At 46.3% G+C, this 22,997-nt stretch overlaps 1 protein-coding gene across 3 annotated transcripts in view; it reads right to left on the bottom strand.

The window, feature by feature from the left end:
* Nucleotides 1-14,499, bottom strand: part of ATG16L2 (autophagy related 16 like 2) — a 46,621-nt gene extending 32,122 nt beyond the window's left edge. For 2 of the 3 annotated variants that reach the window (XM_087895708.1, XM_087895709.1), the window contains exons 1-3: nt 14,328-14,480; nt 6,348-6,444; nt 1-27 (exon numbers count right to left, since the gene is read on the bottom strand). The exon at nt 1-27 is cut by the window's left edge and continues 94 nt beyond it. In XM_087895708.1, coding sequence (XP_087751834.1) covers nt 1-27; nt 6,348-6,444; nt 14,328-14,439 — 236 coding nt within the window. In that variant the 5' untranslated portion in view covers nt 14,440-14,480. Of the gene's footprint in view, nt 28-6,347; nt 6,445-14,327 lie in introns of all 3 variants that reach the window. The other variant, XM_087895710.1, reaches the window with a different exon arrangement.
* Nucleotides 14,500-22,997: the final 8,498 nt, after the last annotated feature.

Genomic DNA, 22,997 nt, shown 5'->3' with positions numbered 1-22,997 from the left:
ACGCAAGCGGAAGACGGATGTTTGGGGCTGCAAGCGAATGGCATTCTTGGTTAGAAACCAGAACCTTGTAGAAAGAGGGTTTGAGAGACAGTGAAACTGAACCTGACGGCAGCCAAGAAATCAAAAGGCGCTTGCTCCTGGGGAGGGAAGCCATGGCAAATCTAGACAGCTTACTAAAAAGCAGAGACGTCACCCTGCCAACAAAAGTGCGTATAGTCATGGTTTTCCCAGTTGCAATGGATGGTTGTGAAAGTTGGACCACAAGGAAGGCTAAGAAGGCCAAAGAATGGAGGCCTTTGAACTCTGGTGCTGGAGGAGACTCCTGTGAGTCCCTTGGACTGCAAGGCCATCTAACCGGTCAGTCCAAGAGGAGATCAACCCTGGCTGCTCTCTAGAAGGCCAGATCCTGAAGAGGAAACTCAAATCCTTTGGCCACCTAAGGAGAAGGAAGGAAGGACTCCCTGGAGAAGAGCCTCATGCTGGGAACAATGGAGGGCAAAAGAAGAAGGGAACGAGAGAGAAGGAGGTGGCTGGATGGAGTCACTGAAGCAGTCGGCGTGAGCTTCAATGGACTCCAGAGGATGGTAGAGGACAGGAAGGCCCAGAGGAACGTTGTCCACGGGGTCACGATGGGTCGGACACGACTTCACAAATAACAACAACAAACACTGACCGGAAGGCAGTCTGCAGTTGCCCAGGGTGTCCTCTCACGAATGCATCTGACCCAACCAGATCTGTGGTGGGATAACAGAATAACTATGTTGGTTGGGACCTTGAAGGTCCTCTAGTCTGACCCCTACTCAGGCAGGAAGCCCTATAACAGTTCAGGCCAAGGACTGTCCGATCTTCTCTTAAGAGCCTTGGTAGTACAGTGGTCTAAGGCAGTGGTCCCCAACCCCCGGTCCGCGGACCGGTGCCGGGCCGTGGAGTACCTGGCACCGGGCCGCGCAGCGGCCGGGGGACATGAACGCTGCAGCGCAAAGGCTCCTGGGCCGTGCGCAAAAGCTCCCTGGCCGTGCCCCCACCCCTGCGCGCGCTCAGCGGGCCGCGGCGATAAAAAGGTTGGGGACTACTGGTCTAAGGCACCCTGTTATTAAGCTGGTTATTAAGACCAGATGCCTGCAATTACTGCAGGTTCGAATCTCGCCAAGGCTCAAGGTTGACTCCGCCTTCCATCCTTTCTAAGGTGGGTGAAATGAGGACCCGGTTTGTGGGGGGCAATAAGCTGACTTTGGATAAATATACAAAAGAATGAAGGCTATTGCTTAACGCATTGTAAGCCGCCCTGAGTCTCCGGAGAAGGGCGGCATATAAATCAAATTAAAAAAAAAAAGCCTTCAAGGGATGGCGAAGCCGCAACTTCTGGTGACAAGTAGTTCCACTGCTTAATTAACAGAATAACCTGGAGGTTGAGTATGTTTTTGTCTTATCTGTGCCTGAACCAGATCTGGAGTCCCTGACCTATCATCTATCTATCTATCTATCTATCTATCTATCTATCTATCTATCTATCTATCTATCTATCGCTGGAGAATTCTGGGAGTTGAAGTCCACAAGTTTTAAAGCTGCCAAGTTTGAAGACTTCTGCTATAGGAGCTCCTCCATAACAGACAATGAAGAGTTCCAAAGATGTTTTTTTCCCCGTCAAGTTTGAAAAACTTGAAAACCCAGAAAATCCAGTTGCCTCTTGACGAAAAGAAAAGCACCTTTGGGACAACTATGACCTGGATGACCGAGAATCTCCACACACAGACAACGAAGAGAGAACAATAAACGTTGCAGGAATATCGGAAAAGCTCAGGAGGATCTTCAGCCAACCCAACATACGTGCACCCTTCGAACCCAAGAAGTGTTGTGGCTCTGTTGCCTGAGCCTGGGCTATCGACAGATGCAGACTCTGAGAGTGAGGGGGAGGAGTTGGCAAGGCCTCCCTCTCCAGGACCCTCCTCTCTGGCAATGCCTCCGGAGGACACCGAAGGCCAAGAGATAGGCCCAGAGCCAAGCACGTCCCCGCAGCCACAGGTGGACAGCGACGAAGGAGATAAGTGCTGGCTGGACCCTCGGCAGAGGAGCAGGGAGAAGCGTGCGCAGCAGAGGGGAAGGCGTGCCAGAGATTAACTGAGTCACTGGACCACACCCCACAGGGTATAAATGTGGGTGTGGTGGCCGGTTCAGTGTGTGACGAGCAAAAACTAGAAATAATCCATGATCTCTGCGTTACTGGACTTCTGCCTGCCTTGTCGGACTGCATTTGGACTAATCCTTGTATTGTTGAAACTCTGCCTGTTTGATCGGAATGCTTGCAGTCTAATCTTTGTTTTGTGTGAGTAAAGTCTGAATTGGCAGCTAGCCACTGGGTTGCTGCCAGCTTTATCTTCAAAGACTTTGTCGTGTGGCTTATTAACTCCGGGCCGTCTGTGGGGGTGCGTGAGTGGAACGGGGGCAGAACAAGAAGACACTAAGGCAGAAGCTTGAATACCCCAAAGGACAAAACACCCAGACACAAACTGAACAACGTGGTATATGCCATGCAATGCAGTGAGCCATGTAGCAGATCTGCACGTTGGGGAAACAAAACAGCCACTTCACAAACACATGGCACAACCTAGGAGAACAAACCCGTCAGGATGAGATTACGTGGTCCATCTGCATTTAAAAGACAAAGGCCGCTCTTTTGAAGACAGCAGGGTGCACATTTTGGATAGAGAGGACTGCTGGTTTGAAAGAGGGGTCGAAGAGGCCACCTAGGTCAAAATTGTACGTCCCTCTCTCATCAGAAGGGGAGGGATCATTTTTCCCCAATTTCCAACATAGTCCTTTCAACAGTTCCAAGCAGGCTCCACACCCATTTGCACCACTCAGGTGAGACCTTGAGGACACAGGTAAACCTCCAGGTGGCCTCTATGACCTTCTAAAAGGATGCAAATGACCAGCTGTCTTCAAGGAAAATAAATCCTTCCATCCTTCACCACCCAGCCAGAACTGAAGAAGTTTCTTGGATGAGAAGCGAAACATCTTCAAAGAAAAAAAAAAAAAACCACAAAGTCCAGTTGCTTCTTGGAAAAAAAAAAACATCTTTGGGACGAGATCGAGGGAAGGATGGCTGGAAGGAAGGAAGCAAGATGGGGGAAGGGACAGGAGGAAAAGAAAGAAGGGCGGAAGCAGTGGTGAAATGTAAAATTTGTTACTACCGGTTCTGTGGGCGTGGCTTGGTGGGTGGGTGGGTAATATGACTGAGTGGGCGTGGCCAACTTTTTTTTTTTAAAAAAAAAATTAAAACCATTTTTTCTACAACCACTTCAGCTGAAGAGGTTGTAAAAAAGATGCTTTTAAAAGCCTCTGATGATCCCAGCTGAGTTGCCTGATGGGCAGAGGCTTTTTTTTTTTTTTAAAGCCTCTGACGATTCCAGCTGACTTGCTTGATCAGCAGAGGCTTTTTTTTCCTTTTAAAAACATTTTTTCTACAATCTCTTCAGCCGAAAAGGTGGTAGCAAAAAAATGCTTTTAAAAGCCTCTGATGATCCCAGCTGATCATCAAAGGCTTTTTCTTTTTTTTACTTTTAAAAGCATTTTTTCGGCCAAAGAGGTTGTAGAAAAAATGTTTTTAAAAATAATAATAAAAAAAGCCTCTGATGATTGCACGGCTCGGCTGGGCAATGGGGTGGGGTGGGGGAGGGGCAGGGATTTTTGCTACCGGTTCTCCGAACCACCCGCCTCCATCGCTACCGGATCGGGCGATCCGGTCCGAACCGGGAGCATTTCACCCCTGGGCAGAAGGGAGGGGGCGAAGGAGGGAGGGATGCGGGAGAGGAAAGAGTTACTGGCTTGGCAGCCCCAGCAGAACAAACCGGCCCCTCCCTGTAGAAACTGCAGAATGGACCATGGAAGCTCAACTGATGAGCAGCTGATTCAGAGGCTGGTATATAACCAGGCCTACAATGGCCTTTCTCCCTGCTGGAACAGAGAGAGGCCCATTCAGCCAAGGAGGGCAGGGCCCTTCCGTAAAATCCGTTCAGGTCAGGCTCTTGACATGAGGCAGCCCTGCCCTTCCTTTCCAGGTCCCCACAAGAAACCATGCCAGATTCGGCAGCTTCTCTGCCCCGTCCCCAGCCCAGCTTCTCAGATACTTCCAGGAGAACCACAACTGAAAAAATTGAATCGGTAGCTCTCCCGTAGCAGAGATCAAAGAAAAAGGGACAGCAGAGATCCAGAATACAGGTAGTCCTCGGCTTACGACCGCAATGGAGCCCAAAATCGATGCTGTTAAGTGAGACATTCGTTAAGCTTCGTGGTTATGGGTTAACATTCGTGGTTATGGGAGCGACGTAGCGTTCCCATGTAACACCTCTCCTGCGCGAGCTGCACTGGCTCCCGGTGGTCTTCTAGGTGCGCTTCAAGGTTTTGGTTACTACCTTTAAAGCGCTCCATGGCTTAGGACCTGGTTATTTACGGGACCGCCTGCTACCACCAATAGCCTCCCACCGGCCGGTACGCTCTCAGAGAGGGGCTCCTCTGGGTGCCGTCGGCCAAACAATGTTGACTGGCGGCCCCCAGGGGGAGAGCCTTCTCTGTGGGGGCACCTACAATCTGGAACGAGCTCCCCCCAGAGATACGGAGGATCTCGGATCTGTGCACCTTCCGTCGCGCGCTCAAGACTTTTTTATTCCATCAAGCCGGCCTGGCCTAAATCTTTCCCCTTTAAAATGTAAATTTTAATTTGTTTTTTAAATTATTGGGTGTTTTAAATTTGTCTCGGCCAAATTGTTTAATTCGGTTTTATTCTGTTTTAAAATTTTGTATTTATGTGTTTTATTCTGTGGCTGTTCACCACTCTGAGTCCTTCGGGAGTAGGGCGGTATATAAATCCAATAAATGAAATGAAATGAAATGAAGCGAGTTTGCTCCGTTTTACGACTTTTCTTGCTACGTTTGTTAAGCAGTTCTCAACAGAGGTTGAGAACCTCTTAACCCAGTGTTTCTCAACCTTGGTAGCTTGAAGATGGGTGGACTTCAACTCCCAGAATCCCCCAGCCAGCACTGGGAGTTGAAGTCCACCCATCTTCAAGTTTCCAAGGTTGAGAAACACTGGCTTAACCGGTATTCAGCCGGTTCGGGTGAATAGGTAGCGGAAATTGCAGGAGGGACTGCCCACCTGCTCCGGCTCTATGCTGTCCTATTTAGGCATGTTTTTGAGGCTAGGTGCATATGTGTAAGATGCGCCCGCATGTGAAGTGAGTGTGCACGCGTCAGTGGTGGGATCCAGCCGGTTCGCACCACTTCGGGAGAACCGGTTGTTAACTTTCTGAGCAGTTTGGCCAACTGGCTGTTGGAAGAAATCATTAGGGCAGAGAACCGGTTGTTACTGGTGGTAACAAAATGTGAAACCCACCAGACGGTCGCAAAAGGGGATCCCGTGACACACACCCCTCCCCGGGGACAGTGCGACCATCATAAATGTGAATCAGTTGTGCCAAGAGCCTGAATTTTGATCCCTTGAGCACAGGAACGCTGCAACGGGTCGTAATGGTGAAAAACGGACACAGCTAGTCACTTTTTTCAGGGCTGTTGTAATGTGGAATGAATTGTTGTAAGTCAAGGACTCGCTGGAGGTGGAGATGGAGTGAGTTGGGGGTGCCAGAGATCATCCAGCACCGAATCGGTCCCTCTGGAAAGATTCTTAGACGATCAGGAGATTGGGAGAGACCATTTTTTCCAACCCTTTCTCATGCAGACTCATCGATGAAAGAGAAACTGCTTTTGAGGTTCTCCAAAGCACTGAATGAAGGCAAGGAGAAGAAGCAATGGATGGAAACTAATCCAGGAGAGAAACAACCTGGAACTAAGGAGGAATTTCCTGACAGTGAGGACAATTAGTCAGTGGAACAACTTGCCACCAGAAGTCATGGGTGCTCCACCACTGGAGGTTTTCAAGAAGAGATTGGATAGCTATTTGTCCAGAATAGTATCGGATCTCCTGCTTGAATTAAATTAGAACGGTTTACAATCGATACGACGCTTGCAATATTTTTCTCGCCAGGGAATTTACATCTGCTTAGCTACCCCGTCTTCCCTCCTAGCTCCCCAATTGAATTGCTGCGGCCTGCAAAAATTTACATTCCCTCCCCCCCCCATTCAAATGGCTTCGTCTGAAATGGAGTTACTAGTCCTCATGATTTATTTATTTATTTGTTTATTTGGTCACCGAGACTCTGGCTCTTCTCCTACAAAAGAACTCAAGTTTCCTGAAGCGGTGGAAGAATCATTTTGTGGCGGGAGACGGGTGACAAAACAAATTTAATAAATTAAAATAAAAGACCCAACAAAGACAACCTGGATTTTTGGTTTACCTGCAAGCAGGGGGACCCCCCATCTGATGATCCACAGAGGGGATTTGGAAGGGCACAGAAAGATCATCCAAGTTGGATTTCTCTAGCAGCTTGGTATCTGTAAGACAGGAATGAGAACATCAGCGACGAGAACGAAGAGAAAAGTTAACGATTAATATTCATATTATTCCAGAGGACCACTTTATAATTCCTTGGTAGGGCCACACTTGGAATATTGCATCCAGTTTTGGTCGCCACGATGTAAAAAAAGATGTGGAGACTCTAGAAAGAGCGCAGAGAAGAGCAACAAAGAGGATTAGGGCATTTAAGGCTAAAACATATGAAGAACGGTTGCAAAAATTGTGTATGTTTAATTTAATGAATAGAAGGACCTAGGGTTGACATGATAGCAGTGTTCCCATATCTCAGGGGCTGCCCCAAAGAAGAGGGAGTCAAGCTATTCTCCAAAGCACCTGAAGGCAGGACAAGAAGCAATGTGTGGAAACTCATGTAGAAGAGAAGCAACGTGGAACTAAGAAGAAATTTCCCGATAGTGAGAAGAATTAATCAGTGGAACAGCTTGCCACCAGAAATCGTGGGTTCTCCATCACTGGAAGCTTTTAAGAAGAGATTGGACAACCATATGTCTGAAATGGTATAGGATCATCTCCTGCTTAAGCAGAGGGTCAGTCTAGAAGACCTCCAAGGTCCCTTGCAATCCTGTACCGGATGTTTGCAGTATTCTATTTTCCATCCAAATAGGGTCTGTTTTAATCTATGTCTTTTTCCGGAAGTCAGCTCTGGAAGTGAAGAGAAATACAGGTCAGACTGTAGAACTGGAATTGGGGCGCTGAGATGGGCACCTCATGCTTTCAAATATTCCTTAATTTACGAGGGATCGCTTTGGGACCCGTTGCAATTACGACGGACTCCCGAAAAGCTACTTACGACCTGGCTCTGGACTTCCAAAATCTATGCGCAAACATCCAGAGAGATACACACACACACACCTTAGTCACAGGACCACAATTTTCAGCACTTGGCAACCAACTCACTTTTGGGACTGGGTGCAGCATTCCAGAGGGATGTGACTATGATTTATCGTTTCTTGGTCAGTTTCTGGCCTTTTCGGCTTGTTTCTTTCAGTAACCAGGTTAATTGTGTTTGTGTGATACAGAGCTGTTATCTTATTTTCCAGCAGCAAATTCAACTTTGACCTGTTTTGTAATCATTTCTGTTACATCCGGTTAGAAGTTGGAAGATGGTTGTTAGGAAATGAGTATTACCTACTTTGTTGGGCTGGCCATATATAAACCATCAATGCAGCTTTAAGACTGCGGTATTGCATCATACTGTGTCCTGATTGGTTAGCTCTGTAGCCAATCTCCTTAAGAGGCAGCTAGAAACATGGTTTGTTTCTCTTTGCTGTTCTTGCTCTCTGATCTCTCTGTATGCTACTGTTTGCAAATCCAGAAGAACTGTTTATTGTGAATGACTACAACGACTGGTAAGAAGACTTTGTTATTAGATTATCCCTGGACTGTCGTTTTGGCTATCTCCTGCTTTATATGTGTATGACCTGGACTGTTTATTGGACTGTGCCTTACTATTTCCTGAAAGTAAACACAACTCAGTGTATCTGGGTGTTGGCTGTGTTTATTCGTACCTACTCTCAAACGTTTTCATGTACAAACCCTTGCTATTCAAGGGTTACTCTGCGAATTCCTTAACAATGGTGAGTTCTAGTTCCACCTTAAGCATGAATGCCAACTGGGTGACTTTGGGCCAATCACCAGGAGATGGTGAGTTCTAGTTCTGACTTAAGCATGAATGCCAACTGGGTGACTTTGGACCAATCACCAGGAGATGGTGAGTTCTAGTTCCACCTTAAGCATGAATGCCAACTGGGTGACTTTGGACCAATCACCAGGAGATGGTGAGTTCTAGTTCTGACTTAAGCATGAATGCCAGCTTGATGACTTTGGGCCAATCACCAGGAGATGGTGAGTTCTAGTTCCACTTAAGCATGAATGCCAACTGGGTGACTTTGGGCCAATCACCAGGCGATGGTGAGTTCTAGTTCTGCCTTAGATATGAAAGCCGGCTGAGTGACTTTGGGCCAATCACCAGGAGACAGGGAGTTTTAGTTCCACATCATTGGCACAAAAGCTGGCTGGACCAGCCATCTTCACGCAGCCCTAGGAAGCGAGCAATGGCAAAGCACAACTGAAACCTTGCCATTCACCAGGTGTCACCAATGACTTGAAAGCTTACACAAAAATTATTTTAGCTGCCATCAATGAATTCTTGGAAAGCCACTCAAGTCACGTTCGACATTTCCAGGAAGAAAACCTGCCAGCCATATCGCTCCATTAAGCCATCAAAGGTGAGTCTAACTTAATTAACAACAGTCAAGAACACGGTATGAGTTCAGCTGCCTAATGGGCCGAATATAATTACTACAGGATTATTACACCTGTTAAGTCGTTATACTCAAGGGGAACCAGCCTACTGTCGCCCAACGTCCGCAGCATGTTTGCAAGGGCTGCAACTCGGATCGTCTTGGGAGTCAAACTCAACTCCTGCATTTGAGTTTGCATCCATGCAGTTTCCTATCGTTATGTGAACGGGATCAAAAATGCTCTTTGTTTAGTGTTTTGCTTTACCTTATAATGCCTTTTATATTTTGGAATGGAATGGAGCGGAATTGAAGGGAACAGAACAGAATATTAATACTGTAGAATGGAACAGGAATAGGAATAGGAATAGGAATAGAGTAGAGTAGAGTAGAATATGAAATAGAATATGAAATAGAATAGAACAGAATAGAATATGAAATAAAATAGAATATGAAATAGAATATGAAACAGAATATGAAATAGAATATGGAATAGAATATGAAATAATGAATAGAATAGAGTAGAGTAGAATAGTATAGAATTATGAAATAATGAATAGAATAGGTAGAGTATAGAATAGAATAGAATTCAAATAGAATAGAATAGAATATGAAATAATGAATAGAATAGAGTAGAATAGAATAGAATTGAATTATGAAATAATGAATAGAATAATGAAATAATGAATAGAGTAGAGTAGAGTAGAACAGAACAGAACAGAATTCAAATAGAATAGAATATGAAATAATGAATAGAATAGAGTAGAGTAGAATAGAATAGAATTATGAAATAATGAATAGAATAGAATAGACTAGACTAGAACAGAATTCAGAATAGAATAGAATTCAGAATAGAATAGAATAGAATAGAATAGAATAGGATTATGAAATAATGAATAGAGTAGAATAGAACAGAACAGAATTCAAATAGAATAGAATAGAATATGAAATAATGAATAGAATAGAGTAGAGTAGAGTAGAGTAGAATAGAACAGAATTCAGAATAGGATAGAATAGAATAGAATAATGAAATAATGAATAGAGTAGAGTAGAGTAGAATAGAATATGAAATAGAATAGAATAGAACAGAATGTGAAATAGAAAATAGAATAGAATAGAATAGAATAGAATAGAATAGAATAGAATAGAATAGAATAGAATAGAATAGAACCCTACAGTTGGAAGGGACCTTGGAGGTCTTCTAGTCCAACCCCCTGCTCAAGCCAGAGACCCTATACAGATTGAACATTAGAACAGAACAGAATTCTTTATTGGCCAAGTGCGTTTTTGCTCACACAAGGAATTTGTCTCCGCTGCAGAAACCCTCAGTGTACTTACAAAAAACAAAGCGATAAATCATAGATCATAAATCTTAAGATGCAATCATAAATCATAAAATGCAAACATGTGATAAATCATAATATGTCAGTAGGAGAAGGCAGTAGATAAGACGAGCATGTGAGAAAGATTTTATTTTATGTTACATAGAGAATGTTATAAAATATTTTTTATTTTGCTTTACGATGTCTTTTTTCAATATTTTATTTCGCTTGACTGTGCAATGTCTTTTTTTTCAGTATTTTATTTTCTTTTACAGACAATCCTCAACTTACAACCGTTCTCTTAGTGATCTTTGCAGCCTCCCCAGAGTCACGTGATTTGACATTTTGGCTGCTTAATGACCGCATGATTCATTCAACAGCTCTTTTCACGGTCATTGCAACCTCAAACCGTCACTAAACGACTCGGGGACCACCCGAATTCAGTCTGCACCAACAAGGGGAGGCAAACCTCTCTCTCCTTCGTGCAAATCGGAGCCGTTTGTGTTGCATGCACACTGGTGGGATAAATCTCATTTTTTTCCTGCTCCTGTCTTCCAAGCTGACCTTTTAAACTTCACATTATTCAGCAAAATAAAAAAATGGGAATTGAATCATTTCCTGTTCTGCTTTTGCAGTTTGCAAGGTTGTCCAAAAAGGGAACTCCAAGGCCTACAAAGAGACTTCACACATCCTTTTTATTCTTGCAGAGTGACAATGTAGACGCTCAAGTGTAGGCTGGCTGTTTGTTTTAGCTCTTTGTCTTGTTTTTACAGTTTGTTTGTACATTTTCATTTAACACACAGAGGTGCTTTGTGAAGAGTGTATTGCCTGGGTCAATTGCTTACATATTAATGCTTTCCCAGCGCCCAGCGGCCAAGGCAAGATAAGGAGTGGCTGGGAGGGGCCAGCTATCAACCGGTTTGCCGAACTAGGCAAAAAGTTAACAAGGTCCGAACCGGCTGGAGCCCACCTCTGCGTGGGAGGCAGCTGAGGGAGGAAGACTCACCAGGCAGAGATCAGCTGGGTTGTCCCACAGATGTGACTGTAGGCATCCGTCAAGGTGGGTGGGGCGAGATAAGGAGGGGCGGGGCGGGGTCAGCCAGCAATTTAACCATCGGTTCGGCCGAAGTGGTGCAAACCGGTTGAATCCCACCACGGCACTAATTTCTACTTCTATTATCCAACCATTTATAGAATGAATCCCATATTCGAAAGGATTCTGTATGTTCCCTTCTCTTTCATCTTTAATGTCAATCTATCCATTTCTGCGCAATCTAATTTTTTTTTTTAATTACACCTTCTTTTCTCTTTCTCGGCGTTTCCTCATTTTTCCAATACTGTGCAAATACAATTAGCTCTTTTTTAAAAGAACGTATATTATATTCTTCAACAGAAATAACAGGAATAACAGCTAAAAGTGGCAGCTTCTTAGATTGTATTTGAATACAGGTTGTCCTTGTCTTACAACCGTTCATTTAGTGACCGTTCAAAGTTACAATGGAACTGAGAAAAGTGACTTACGTTATGACCGTTTTTCACTCTTACGACCGTTGCAGCCTCCTTGTGGTCAGGTGATCAAAATTCAGACGCTTGCCAACTGGCTGGTATTTATGACGATTCCAGGGTCACATGATCCCTTTTTGCGATCCTCTGACCAGCAAAATCAACGGGGAAGCCAGATTCACTTAACAACCGGGTTACTAATTTAACAACTGCAGTGATTCACTTAATGACTGAGGCAAGGAAGGTGGTAAAACAGGGCAAAACTCACTCAGCAGATGTCTCTCTTTGCAACGGAAATTTTGGGCTCCATGGAGGTTGAAGTCTGCCTCTACACCAAGTCCTTGACTTAAAACTGTTTGCTTAGCGATCATTCAAAGTTACAACAGAACTGAAAAAATTGAATTATGATCGGTCCCCGCGCTGGACACAGAATACAAAGCTGGCTTTGTAACTAGTTAAATGTCCTTTTTTTGTTTTTGGCCAAATGCCTTCTTTTTCTCCTTTTCTATCAAGATAAAATCGTGAATAATTGAGGAAATTTAAAAAAGAACCACCAGCATGCCAGAGGTTGCAAATCATGGGCGATCAAAGTCTCAACATGTTATTGCATTTATTAAATTTGCAAACTGGGAAAAATAAAACTTAGAAATTAGTTTGGAAAGAACAATGGGCCCTTAAAAAAAAAACGGAGTTTCCAACAGCAACCAACATAATCGCAGCCCTCCGGATTCATCCTCCCTCTGTAGACAGCTTAGTTTGTGTCTTGAATGTTAATTCCTGGCTTTTAAAAAGTGATTTTTGAAGAGTTTCTCAATCTTGGCTACTTGAAGATGGGTGGACTTCAACTCCCAGAATTCCCCAGCCAGCCTGGCTGGCTGGGGAATTCTGGGAGTTGAAGTCCACCCATCTTCAAGTGGCTGGCTGGGGAATTCTGGGAGTTGAAGTCCACCAGTGCAACCGCCCTAAAACAAGTGACTTATTCCAAGTCCTCACACATATGACCATCACAGCATTTCCCCACAGTCACATGATCAAACTTCAGGCTGTGTAATTTATGACGTCCTGGGAATCAAGCGATCCCCATGTATGACCTTCCTATCTAGCGTCTAACAAGCTAAGCCAACAGGGGAAGTCTGATTTACTTAAGGACCACGTGGCTTGTTTAACGACCGCAGCGATTGGCTTAACAGCTGTGGCCATGCAGGTTGTGAAACAGGGCTAAAACACACTTCCCAACCACCTCGCTTAGAAACGTCGAAACTCCGAAGTCGTCGTAAAGCAAGGACTCTGCATGCAAAATCCCCGTGTATTTCTGTGCAAAATTTGTGCCGGTCTTTCTGGTTGTTTGAGTCCTTCGGGAGAAGGGCGGTATATAAATTTAAAACTTTAAAACTTTAAAACTTTAAAACTTTAAAACTTTAAAACTTTAAAACTTTAAAACTTTAAAACTTTAAAACTTTAAAACTAAACTATTAAATTAAATTAAATTAAATTAAATTAAATTAAATTAAATTAAATTAAATCCCCCTGGGCACAAAAGATGAAGTGACAGGGGGATTTGAGGGGGGGGCTGGCAGTGCCCGAGGGGCACAGGAGGGTCCCGGCAGCTCTGCAAAGACCGGATGTCTGGGCCAGGGGAGCTGTCCAAATTACAGATAGAGATTAACAAGAGTTGGAAGGGACCTTGTAGGTCATCTAGCCTAACCCCACCGTCAAGCAAACCCTACCATTTCTGACAGATGGCATTTGGGTTGGGGAGGGGCACAAGGGTCTGGGAAAAGAAGCCACGCCCAGCTCACAGTGCCAGGGCGAGCAGCTCCCATCCCGGCTAAAAGAAAAGCTGGAAAGGATGCCCAGAGGGATGGGTGGGGGGGGGGTGCTAGATGGCCCAAAGCTGCCCTCACCCCCCAGAATTGGGGAAGAGGGGAAGCAGAAACGTTGCACTGCGCCCTTTGCACATGCTCTCTCTCCCGGAGGGGATGCGGCCCCTTCTTCGCCCGCTCCTCCCAGTGGCAGGCAGCCTCTGGGCTAGTGCAGAGCGCTGGTAACGCATCCTCTGGGAGGGTGCAAACTGCAAAGCACCCCGGAGTTTCCCTTTTGCTCTCCCCCTTGCAGGACAGACTCTGAGCGCGTACAGAGCGCTTCGCGAACCCTTCATCGCCTCCCCTCCAGCAATGGGCCAATGCAGAGCGCTCCTTTTACTGCCTATCCCCTCCAGCAAGGCAACCTCTGGGCGCGTGCAGAGCGCTTCCCGACCCCCTTGTACCGTCTCTCCTCCAGCAATGCAACCTCTGGGCGCGTGCAGAGCGCCCCGCGGCCCCCCTTTTTTTTCTCCCTACCAACCGGCAGGGCAGCCTCTGGGCGCGTGCAAAGCGCTTCCCGACCCCTTATACAGTCTCCCCTCCAGCAAGGCAACCTCTGGGCGCGTGCAGAGCGCTTCCCGACCCCTTATACAGTCTCCCCTCCAGCAAGGCAACCTCTGGGCGCGTGCAGAGCGCTTCCCGACCCCTTATACAGTCTCTCCTCCAGCAATGCAACCTCTGGGCGCGTGCAGAGCGCCCCGCGGCCCCCCTTTTTTTTCTCCCTACCAACCGGCAGGGCAGCCTCTGGGCGCGTGCAAAGCGCTTCCCGACCCCCTTGCACGGTCTCCCCTCCAGCAATGCAGCCTCTGAGCCTTCTTTCATCCCCTCCCCTCTCCCCAAAATTGGCAAGGCAGCCTCTGGGCGCGTGCAGAGCGCCGCTCGCCCCCCACCCCGCAAACCTCCCTTTCCCACTCACAGGCTTGCACGAGATCCCAGAATCGCGCTTTCTGCGCCCGGTCGCGCTGCTGCAGCTGCCGGACGATGTGGCGCTTCCAGCGGCGGCGGAGGCACAAGCCTTCCTCGGCCATGGCCGGCCTTAGGCTGCCCGGAGGTCCGAGCTGGCCTCCGGGGCTGGGAGAAGGAGGAGGGAGGAGGAGGAGGAGGAGGAGGAGAGAAGTCCCCGTGACGTCATCGGGAGGGGCGGGGCCAGAAAGGGGGAATCCCAGGACTCGCTGCCTCGCCAACCTGGCGCCCGCTGCACCTCTCCCTCCTCCCCCTCCTCTGCAGCTCCTGGCATGGGGAAAATTGGGGGGGGGTCTGTAGTTCCTTCTCTCCGCCCCCCCCCAGCGCTCAGCCCAGATGCTCAGCCGGCTCTTTTGGGGAGAGGGGAAGGGGAAACCTGGGCGCCCCCTGCTCCGGCATCCCTGAGCCCGCGGGCGCCCAGAAGGGAGTCTACCTGTAGCCCCGCCGTCTGCCCTGAACTCTGCACCTTTCGGTCCGTGGCCTCCGCCCCCGACTTTGCTCCCAGCGAGGGAGCGCCAGGTGCGCCTTGCGCCTTTCCCAGAGAGATTCCATGCCACGGTCGTTGGCCTCGGTTTCTGGTTCGCAAACTGTACGGGAACACATCGATAGAAGAGAATCTCTGGAGCTCCGGGTTGAACTGTGGGGGGTTCCTGGGTGGTCTCTGAGCTGGGTGGTTTTCTGGGAGACCTTTCATGACCCAACTAGGGAACATCATCAGGGCTAGAGGAGGAGGAGGTCTAGGGGGTCCTTGGTGTGCGGTGGGCTTGGTGGTTTTCTTGCAGACATCTGATGACCCAACTAGATAACTTTATCAGTAGTAAAAGGGAGTTTTGCGGAGAGGAGGAGGAGAAGAAGAGGAAGAAGGAGAGGAGGAAGAGGAAGAAGAAGACGAGGAGGAGGAGGAAGAGGAGGAGGAGGAAGAAGAGAGGAAGAGGAGGAGGAGGAGAGGAAGAAGAGGGAGAGGAAGAAGAGGAGGAGGAGAAGGAAAAAGAGGAGGAAGACGAGGAGGAGGAGGAGGAAGAGGAAGAAGAGGAGGAAGAAGAGGAGGAGGGGGAGGAGGGGGAGGAAGAAGAAGAGGAGGAGGAGGAAGAAGAGGAAGAAGGAGAGGAAGAGGAGGAGGTGGGGAGGAGGAGGAGGAGGAGGTGGAGAAGAGGAAGAAGGAGAGGAAGAAGAGGGAGAGGAAGAGGAGGAAGAGGAGGAGGAGGAAGAAGAAGAGGAGGAGGAGGAGGAGATCTGAGGTCCTTAGTGCTCTCTGAGCTTGGTTGTTTTCTTGGAGATGTTTCATGACCCAACTAGGTAATATCATCAGAGTTAGAAGGCGGGGTTAGAGGAGGTGGAGGCAGAAGAGGAGTATGGCATTCCTTGGTGCTCACTGAACTTGGTGATGTTTTTGCAGACATTTCATGACCCAACAAGGTAACATCATCAGTGCTAGAAGACGAGGGGGGGAGGTGGGGGGCTTGTGGAGAGGAGGAGGAGGAGGATTATGGGGTGCTTGGTGGTTTTCTTCCTTCAGTTCAGGGGGATGAGGAGGAGGAGGAGGAAGGATCTTGCAAGACGGAGAACTAAAGTCCCTGGGGAGATGAGCAAAGAAACACCCTTGCAGATGTGGCAGCCAAGACTCAGAACCAGGACCGGTCATCCCTGCTGGCGTTTTACATCCCTCCCTCTTCGTAACCCTTTTCCATCTGAACTCCTCGGGCAGGCAGTGGCAGGCCTCCCGTCGGGATGGGGAAATGGTTTTAGGCAGTTCAGAGGAGGATAGGATAAAAATAAAGCCCCAAGGATAGCAAAACGATAACAAAACGAGCCGGCCACGGGAAGGGAGCATCCGGGCAGAGATGGAAATTTTATTCCGGGGAAGAAAAAAAATGAAAATTAACAGAGGCCTGCAGAAAAGAACTGGGGGAAGATAGGAAGGACATAAAAATGCATTTTAAGTTGATTAATATAATACAGCAGTGTTAGTTTACCAGTCCTTGCGAAACAGGCCCCCAAAATCTTAAAACTATTAAACTACAAAATCTATTTACAAATTGCTAGTCATTTATAAACTATATTAATAACAAAATAGTTAACAGGGGAAATTATATTATATTATATTATATTATATTATATTATATTATATTATATTATATTATATTATATTATATTATTATACTATACTATACTATATTATTTGTTTGTTTTATTTTGTTTTGTTTTATTTGATTTCTATACCGCCCTACTCCCAAAGGACTCAGGGCGGTGAACAGCCACAAGATAAAAACACATAAATACAAAATTTAAAAACAGAATAAAACCGAATTAAATAATTTGGCTGAAGACAGATTTAAAACACCCCAATAAATTAAAACCAATTTAAAATTTGTATTTTAAAAGGGAAAAAAGGGGAAAATATTATATTATATTATATTATATTATATTATATTATATTATATTATATTATATTATATTATATTATATTATATTTATTATATATATTATATTTCAGCATTCAAATAGGAAGGAAGTTACGTGTATATGCATGTGTTCATTTTTTTTCTTTTTTTAAAAAAGACACAATTTTTAATGTCTTTTTTTGTTGTTTTTTTGTCCTTTTAAAAAAAAAACATTTTGGCATTTGGTATTTTAAAATTCTTCGAATAAACATTTTGCTACCAGTATATGAATCCTTCCTTTGTTTCCAAGCTTAGATCAAGGCTCTGGTTATCATTTCTGGAATGCTAGCTAGTTTGAGGATAAATTACGTTATGATCAGTTTCTCTTCCATACCAGGTACTTCATTGCAGGAGATTTATTTTCTTCTTTGCAGAAGCTAAAAGAGCCGAAAACTTGCTGTGTATGCTGCATTTTGATCGCTGTTTTTAATGGGTCTTTGGTCGCTTATCTTCTGTTTTGTATTCTGTTGTGGGCGATTGATCCTTATGCCAAGCTGGATGTTAATTGGAAATTTTAAATTTAATCACAGAAACCCGTTTCAAACTCATTTACCATGGATGCAGTTTGATTGCAGGTTGTAATTGGCATGTAATGATTGTATGCTAATTGAGCAGGGGATTTTTCCCTCTCCCGTCTTGCCGTAAATATGCGCGATCGGAAACACCACTGCGAAAATTTGGTTGCGTTAACTTCATTGTGCTAAGTCTACCATAAGTGGTGGACATGCCCTGAAGCAAAAAGTTATTGGAATAAAATTAAAACTTGGTTGGAAGAAATGATACAGCAACGTATTGAACGTAAACCAGAGTTCTTCCTACTGAAAAAATTAGTAAGGAAAATATGTACCTGATTATACATGTAATAACAGCTGCAAGAATTGTTTATGCTCAAAATTGGAAAGCAGACCAAATACCTTTGGAAGAAGAAGTAAGTAATAAATTTTTTTTTAGATTGTGCAGAAATGAATAGATTAACTTTGATGATTAAGGATAGGGAAGAGTCAGAATATTTTAAGATATGGAACCCTTTTTATCGTTGGTTGGAAAAGAGAGATAAATGATCGATTTTATAATTATGTATAAAAACTCGATGATTAGAATATTGTTTTAGCAATGAATTGTTAGAATGGCTTGGATGAAGATCAAGATAGAAGAAACTTATGGAATAATAAGAAGAAGAACTTTGGAAGATAGCACCGAGATGTCACAGGGAAGGGATGATTGATGTATTAAATGTTTGTCTTAAAAATTTTTTAAAAAATTTAATTTTTTTTAAAAAACTGCATTGTGCTAAGTCTAAGAGAACCAATATGTCCTGTGCCTGAGTCTGAGTGGATAATCACTTAAATAGGAGACAGCCGTGTGTTGCAGCAGCCAAAAAGGCCAATGCAATGACAGAGCGATTGAATCAAGATCATGTGAAGTGTTGGTATCACTTTATAATGCTTTGTTAAGGCCACACTTGGAATATGGCATCCAGTTTTGATCAGCCTGTTCTCCAAAGCACCAGAAGGCAGGAGAAGGAAACAACGGATGGAAACTCATCAAGGAGAGAAGCAACCTGGAACTAAGCAGAAACTTCCTGAGAGTTAGAACAATTAATCAGTGGAACAACTTGCCACCAGAAGTTGTGGGTGCTCCATTATTGGAAGTTTTGAAGAAAAAGCTGGACATTCGCTTGTCTGTAAAGCTGTAGGGTCTCCTGTTTGACATAGGGTTGGACTAGAAGACCTCCAAGGTCCTTCTCAACTCTGCTATTCTATTAACAACATGAGTCAGATCTGTTCAAGCAAGTTTAAACAACTTTATAAAGTAATTCAGGTATAAAAGTTTATGGCTTTTCCAGCGTTCTGTAGTTCTGAGCTTGCCACCCTAACAAACAACACAGGCCCACTTACATTTCTGTTAAATATAAGTAGTCCTCGACATACAGCCACAGTTGAGGCAAAATTTCTGCTGTTCAGTTGCTAAGTGACTTTCGCCCTGTTTTACGACCTCTCTTGCCACTGTGGTTAAATGAATCAGTGCCATTGTTAAGTTAGTCTGGCTTCCCCATCGACTTTGCTGCTCAGAAGATCCCAAAAGGGGGATCATGTGACCTCGGGATCCTGCGACCGTCATAAGTATGAGTCGGTTGCCAAACGCCTGAATTTTCATCACGTGACCGTGGGGGGGACGCTGCAGCGGTCGTAAGTGTGAAAAATGGTTGTTAAGTCACTTTTTCCCAGTGCCGTCGTTAGCTTTGAACAGTCACTAAATGAACTGTTGCAAGTCGAGAACTATCTGCAGCTGCTTCCTAATGAGTCACTTTTTTTCAATGTCACTTCGCCAAGCCACTAAATGAACGGTCGTAAGTCCAGGTCGGCCTGTGTCACGAGAAGATTTGCTGAGATTTGCTACCCTAAGAAATCTTTTAGTCTGTGTTCCCCTGTCTTCCGTGCTTCGGCTTTCTTTCTTTCTTTCTTTCTTTCTTTCTTTCTTTCTTTCTTTCTTTCTTTCTTTCTTTCTTTCTTTCTTTCTCTTTCTTTCTTTCTCTTTCTTTCTTTCTTTCTTTCTTTCTTTCTTTCTTTCCTTCTTTCTTTCTTTCTTTCTTTCTTTCTTTCCTTCTTTCTTTCTTTCTTTCTTTCTTTCTTTCTTTCCTTCTTTCTTTCTTTCTTTCTTTCCGCCTCCAAAACAAACATCGTTTTTAAACTCTGCACCCAAAGTTCCACTTTCACTTTCACTGCCTGTTTGTGGCCTTGAACCTGCCACAATGAGAAACTGCTTCCGTCACACGGGTGACTCACCGGATGGCCTCTCTTTACGCTGTGTAGGTTTGCAACACGTCTTATGTTGAGGCATTTCTTTTCACGACACCAAGCAGCTCCAGGGCCTGCAGCCCATCCTTCGGTCTCAAGGCCATGCCAATGTCTTTTTTGTTTTGTTTTCGGCTTTTTAAAATTGGGTTATAAAAGTATAAAAGAGAAAGGCAAATTCAAAAAAAGTGATAGAAAATCCTATACACACACAGAGCAGCGGTGGGTTTCAAATTTTTTTACTGCCGGTTCTGTGGGTGTGGCTTGGTAGGCGTGGCTTGGTGGGCATGGCAGGGGAAGGATACTGCAAAATCTCCATTCCCACCCCACTCCTGGGGGAAGGATACTAAAAAATCTCCATTCCCACCCCACTCCTGGGGGAAGGATACTAAAAAATCCCCATTCCCTCCCCACTCCTGGGGGAAGGATACTAAAAAATCCCCATTCCCACCCCACTCCTGGGGGGAGGATACTAAAAAATCCCCATTCCCACCCCAATCCTGGGGGAAGGATACTGCAAAATCCCCATTCCCACTCCACTCCTGGGGGAAGGATGTTGCAAAATCTCCATTCCCTCCCCACTCCTGGGGGAAGGAGATTGCAAAATCCCCATTCCCTCCCCCCTCCTGGGGGACGGATACTGCAAAATTCCCATTCCCACCCCACTCCTGTGGGAAGGAGATTGCAAAATCTCCATTCCCTCCCCACTCCTGGGGGAAGGAGATTGCAAAATCTCCATTCCCACCCCACTCCTGGGGAAAGGATGTTGCAAAATCCCCATTCCCTCCCCACTCCTGGGGGAAGGATACTGCAAAATCCCCATTCCCACCCCACTCCTGGGGGAAGGAGATTGCAAAATCCCCATTCCCACTCCACTCCTGGGGGAAGGATGTTGCAAAATCCCCATGCCTTCCCCACTCCTGGGGGAAGGATGTTGCAAAATCCGCATGCCCTCCCCACTCCTGGGGGAAGGATACTGCAAAATCCCCATTCCCTCCCCACTCCTGGGGGAAGGATACTGCAAAATCCCCATTCCCACCCCACTCCTGGGGGAAGGATACTAAAAAATCTCCATTCCCTCCCCACTCCTGGGGGGAGGATACTAAAAAATCCCCATTCCCACCCCACTCCTGGGGGACGGATACTGCAAAATCCCCATTCCCTCCCCCCTCCTGGGGGAAGGATACTGCAAAATCCCCATGCCCTCCCCACTCCTGGGGGAAGGATGTTGCAAAATCCCCATTCTCACCCCACTCCTGGGGGAAGGAGACTGCAAAATCTCCATTCCCACCCCACTCCTGTGGGAAGGAGATTGCAAAATCTCCATTCCCACCCCACTCCTGGGGGAAGGATGTTGCAAAATCCCCATTCCCTCCCCACTCCTGGGGGAAGGATACTGCAAAATCCCCATTCCCACCCCACTCCTGGGGGAAGTATACTGCAAAATCCCCATTCCCACCCCACTCCTGTGGGAAGGAGATTGCAAAATCCCCATTCCCTCCCCACTCCTGGGGGAAGGATACTGCAAAATCCCCATTCCCACCCCACTCCTGGGGGAAGGATGTTGCAAAATCCCCATTCCCTCCCCACTCCTGGGGGAAGGATACTGCAAAATCCCCATTCCCACCCCACTCCTGGGGGAAGGATGTTGCAAAATCCCCATTCCCTCCCCATTCCTGGGGGGAGGATACTAAAAAATCCCCATTCCCACCCCACTCCTGGGGGAAGGAGACTGCAAAATCCCCATGCCTTCCCCACTCCTGGGGGAAGGAGATTGCAAAATCCCCATTCCCTCCCCACTCCTGGGGGAAGGATACTGCAAAATCCCCATTCCCACCCCACTCCTGGGGGAAGGATGTTGCAAAATCCCCATTCCCTCCCCATTCCTGGGGGGAGGATACTAAAAAATCCCCATTCCCACCCCACTCCTGGGGGAAGGAGATTGCAAAATCCCCATTCCCACCCCACTCCTGGGGGAAGGAGATTGCAAAATCCCCATTCCCACTCCACTCCTGGGGGAAGGATGTTGCAAAATCCCCATGCCTTCCCCACTCCTGGGGGAAGGATGTTGCAAAATCCGCATGCCCTCCCCACTCCTGGGGGAAGGATGTTGCAAAATCCCCATTCCCTCCCCACTCCTGGGGGAAGGATACTGCAAAATCCCCATTCCCACCCCACTCCTGGGGGAAGGATACTAAAAAATCTCCATTCCCTCCCCACTCCTGGGGGGAGGATACTAAAAAATCCCCATTCCCACCCCACTCCTGGGGGACGGATACTGCAAAATCCCCATTCCCTCCCCCCTCCTGGGGGAAGGATACTGCAAAATCCCCATGCCCTCCCCACTCCTGGGGGAAGGATGTTGCAAAATCCCCATTCTCACCCCACTCCTGGGGGAAGGAGACTGCAAAATCTCCATTCCCACCCCACTCCTGGGGGAAGGATACTGCAAAATCCCCATTCCCACCCCACTCCTGTGGGAAGGAGATTGCAAAATCCCCATTCCCTCCCCACTCCTGGGGGAAGGATACTGCAAAATCCCCATTCCCACCCCACTCCTGGGGGAAGGATGTTGCAAAATCCCCATTCCCTCCCCACTCCTGGGGGAAGGATGTTGCAAAATCCCCATTCCCTCCCCACTCCTGGGGGAAGGAGACTGCAAAATCCCCATTCCCTCCCCACTCCCGGGGGAAGGATACTGCAAAATCCCCATTCCCACCCCACTCCTGTGGGAAGGAGACTGCAAAATCCCCATTCCCACCCCACTCCTGGGGGAAGGATGTTGCAAAATCCCCATTCCCTCCCCACTCCTGGGGGAAGGATACTGCAAAATCCCCATTCCCACCCCACTCCTGGGGGAAGGATACTGCAAAATCCCCATCCACACCCCTACCAGCCAGAGTATTTGCCTGTTCTCTGAACTACTCAAAATTTCCGCTACCGGTTCTCCAGAACCTGTCAGAACCTCCTGGATGTGACCCCTGAGTGAAATGTCTTTAAAGAAAAAACAAGAACGTTCCAGCTGCCTCCTGAAAAAGCATCTTTGGCATAACCATGAACCTGGGGGACTGAGAATCTCTACAGATTTTAAGAGGGATGGACTTCAACTCCCAGAATTCACCAAGTCAGCATGATGTTTCACGACTCAACTAGGAACATCTTGCAGTAGTTCTACTTCAATTTCAGTTGGCTTTAATGGAAACATGCAACTATGTGTGGCCAACGTTAAAGCCACACGAAAGATCAAGGGTAATGAAAATTGGGAGAGAGAGGTCCTTAAAACATGAGGACGTGATCTTGGAAAAACACGTCTGGCAGGAATTTTCCTGCAGAGGGCACACCGAGACAGCAAGTAGCTGTTTTATTTGCTGGATAAATTCTCATTTT

This window comes from Pantherophis guttatus, chromosome 5, assembly GCF_059756535.1.
Source record: "Pantherophis guttatus breed Tessera chromosome 5, ASM5975653v1, whole genome shotgun sequence".
Lineage (NCBI taxonomy): Eukaryota > Metazoa > Chordata > Lepidosauria > Squamata > Colubridae > Pantherophis > Pantherophis guttatus.
The sequence above is the reverse complement of the archived record's forward strand: the minus strand, read 5'-3'. Positions and strand labels throughout refer to the sequence as shown.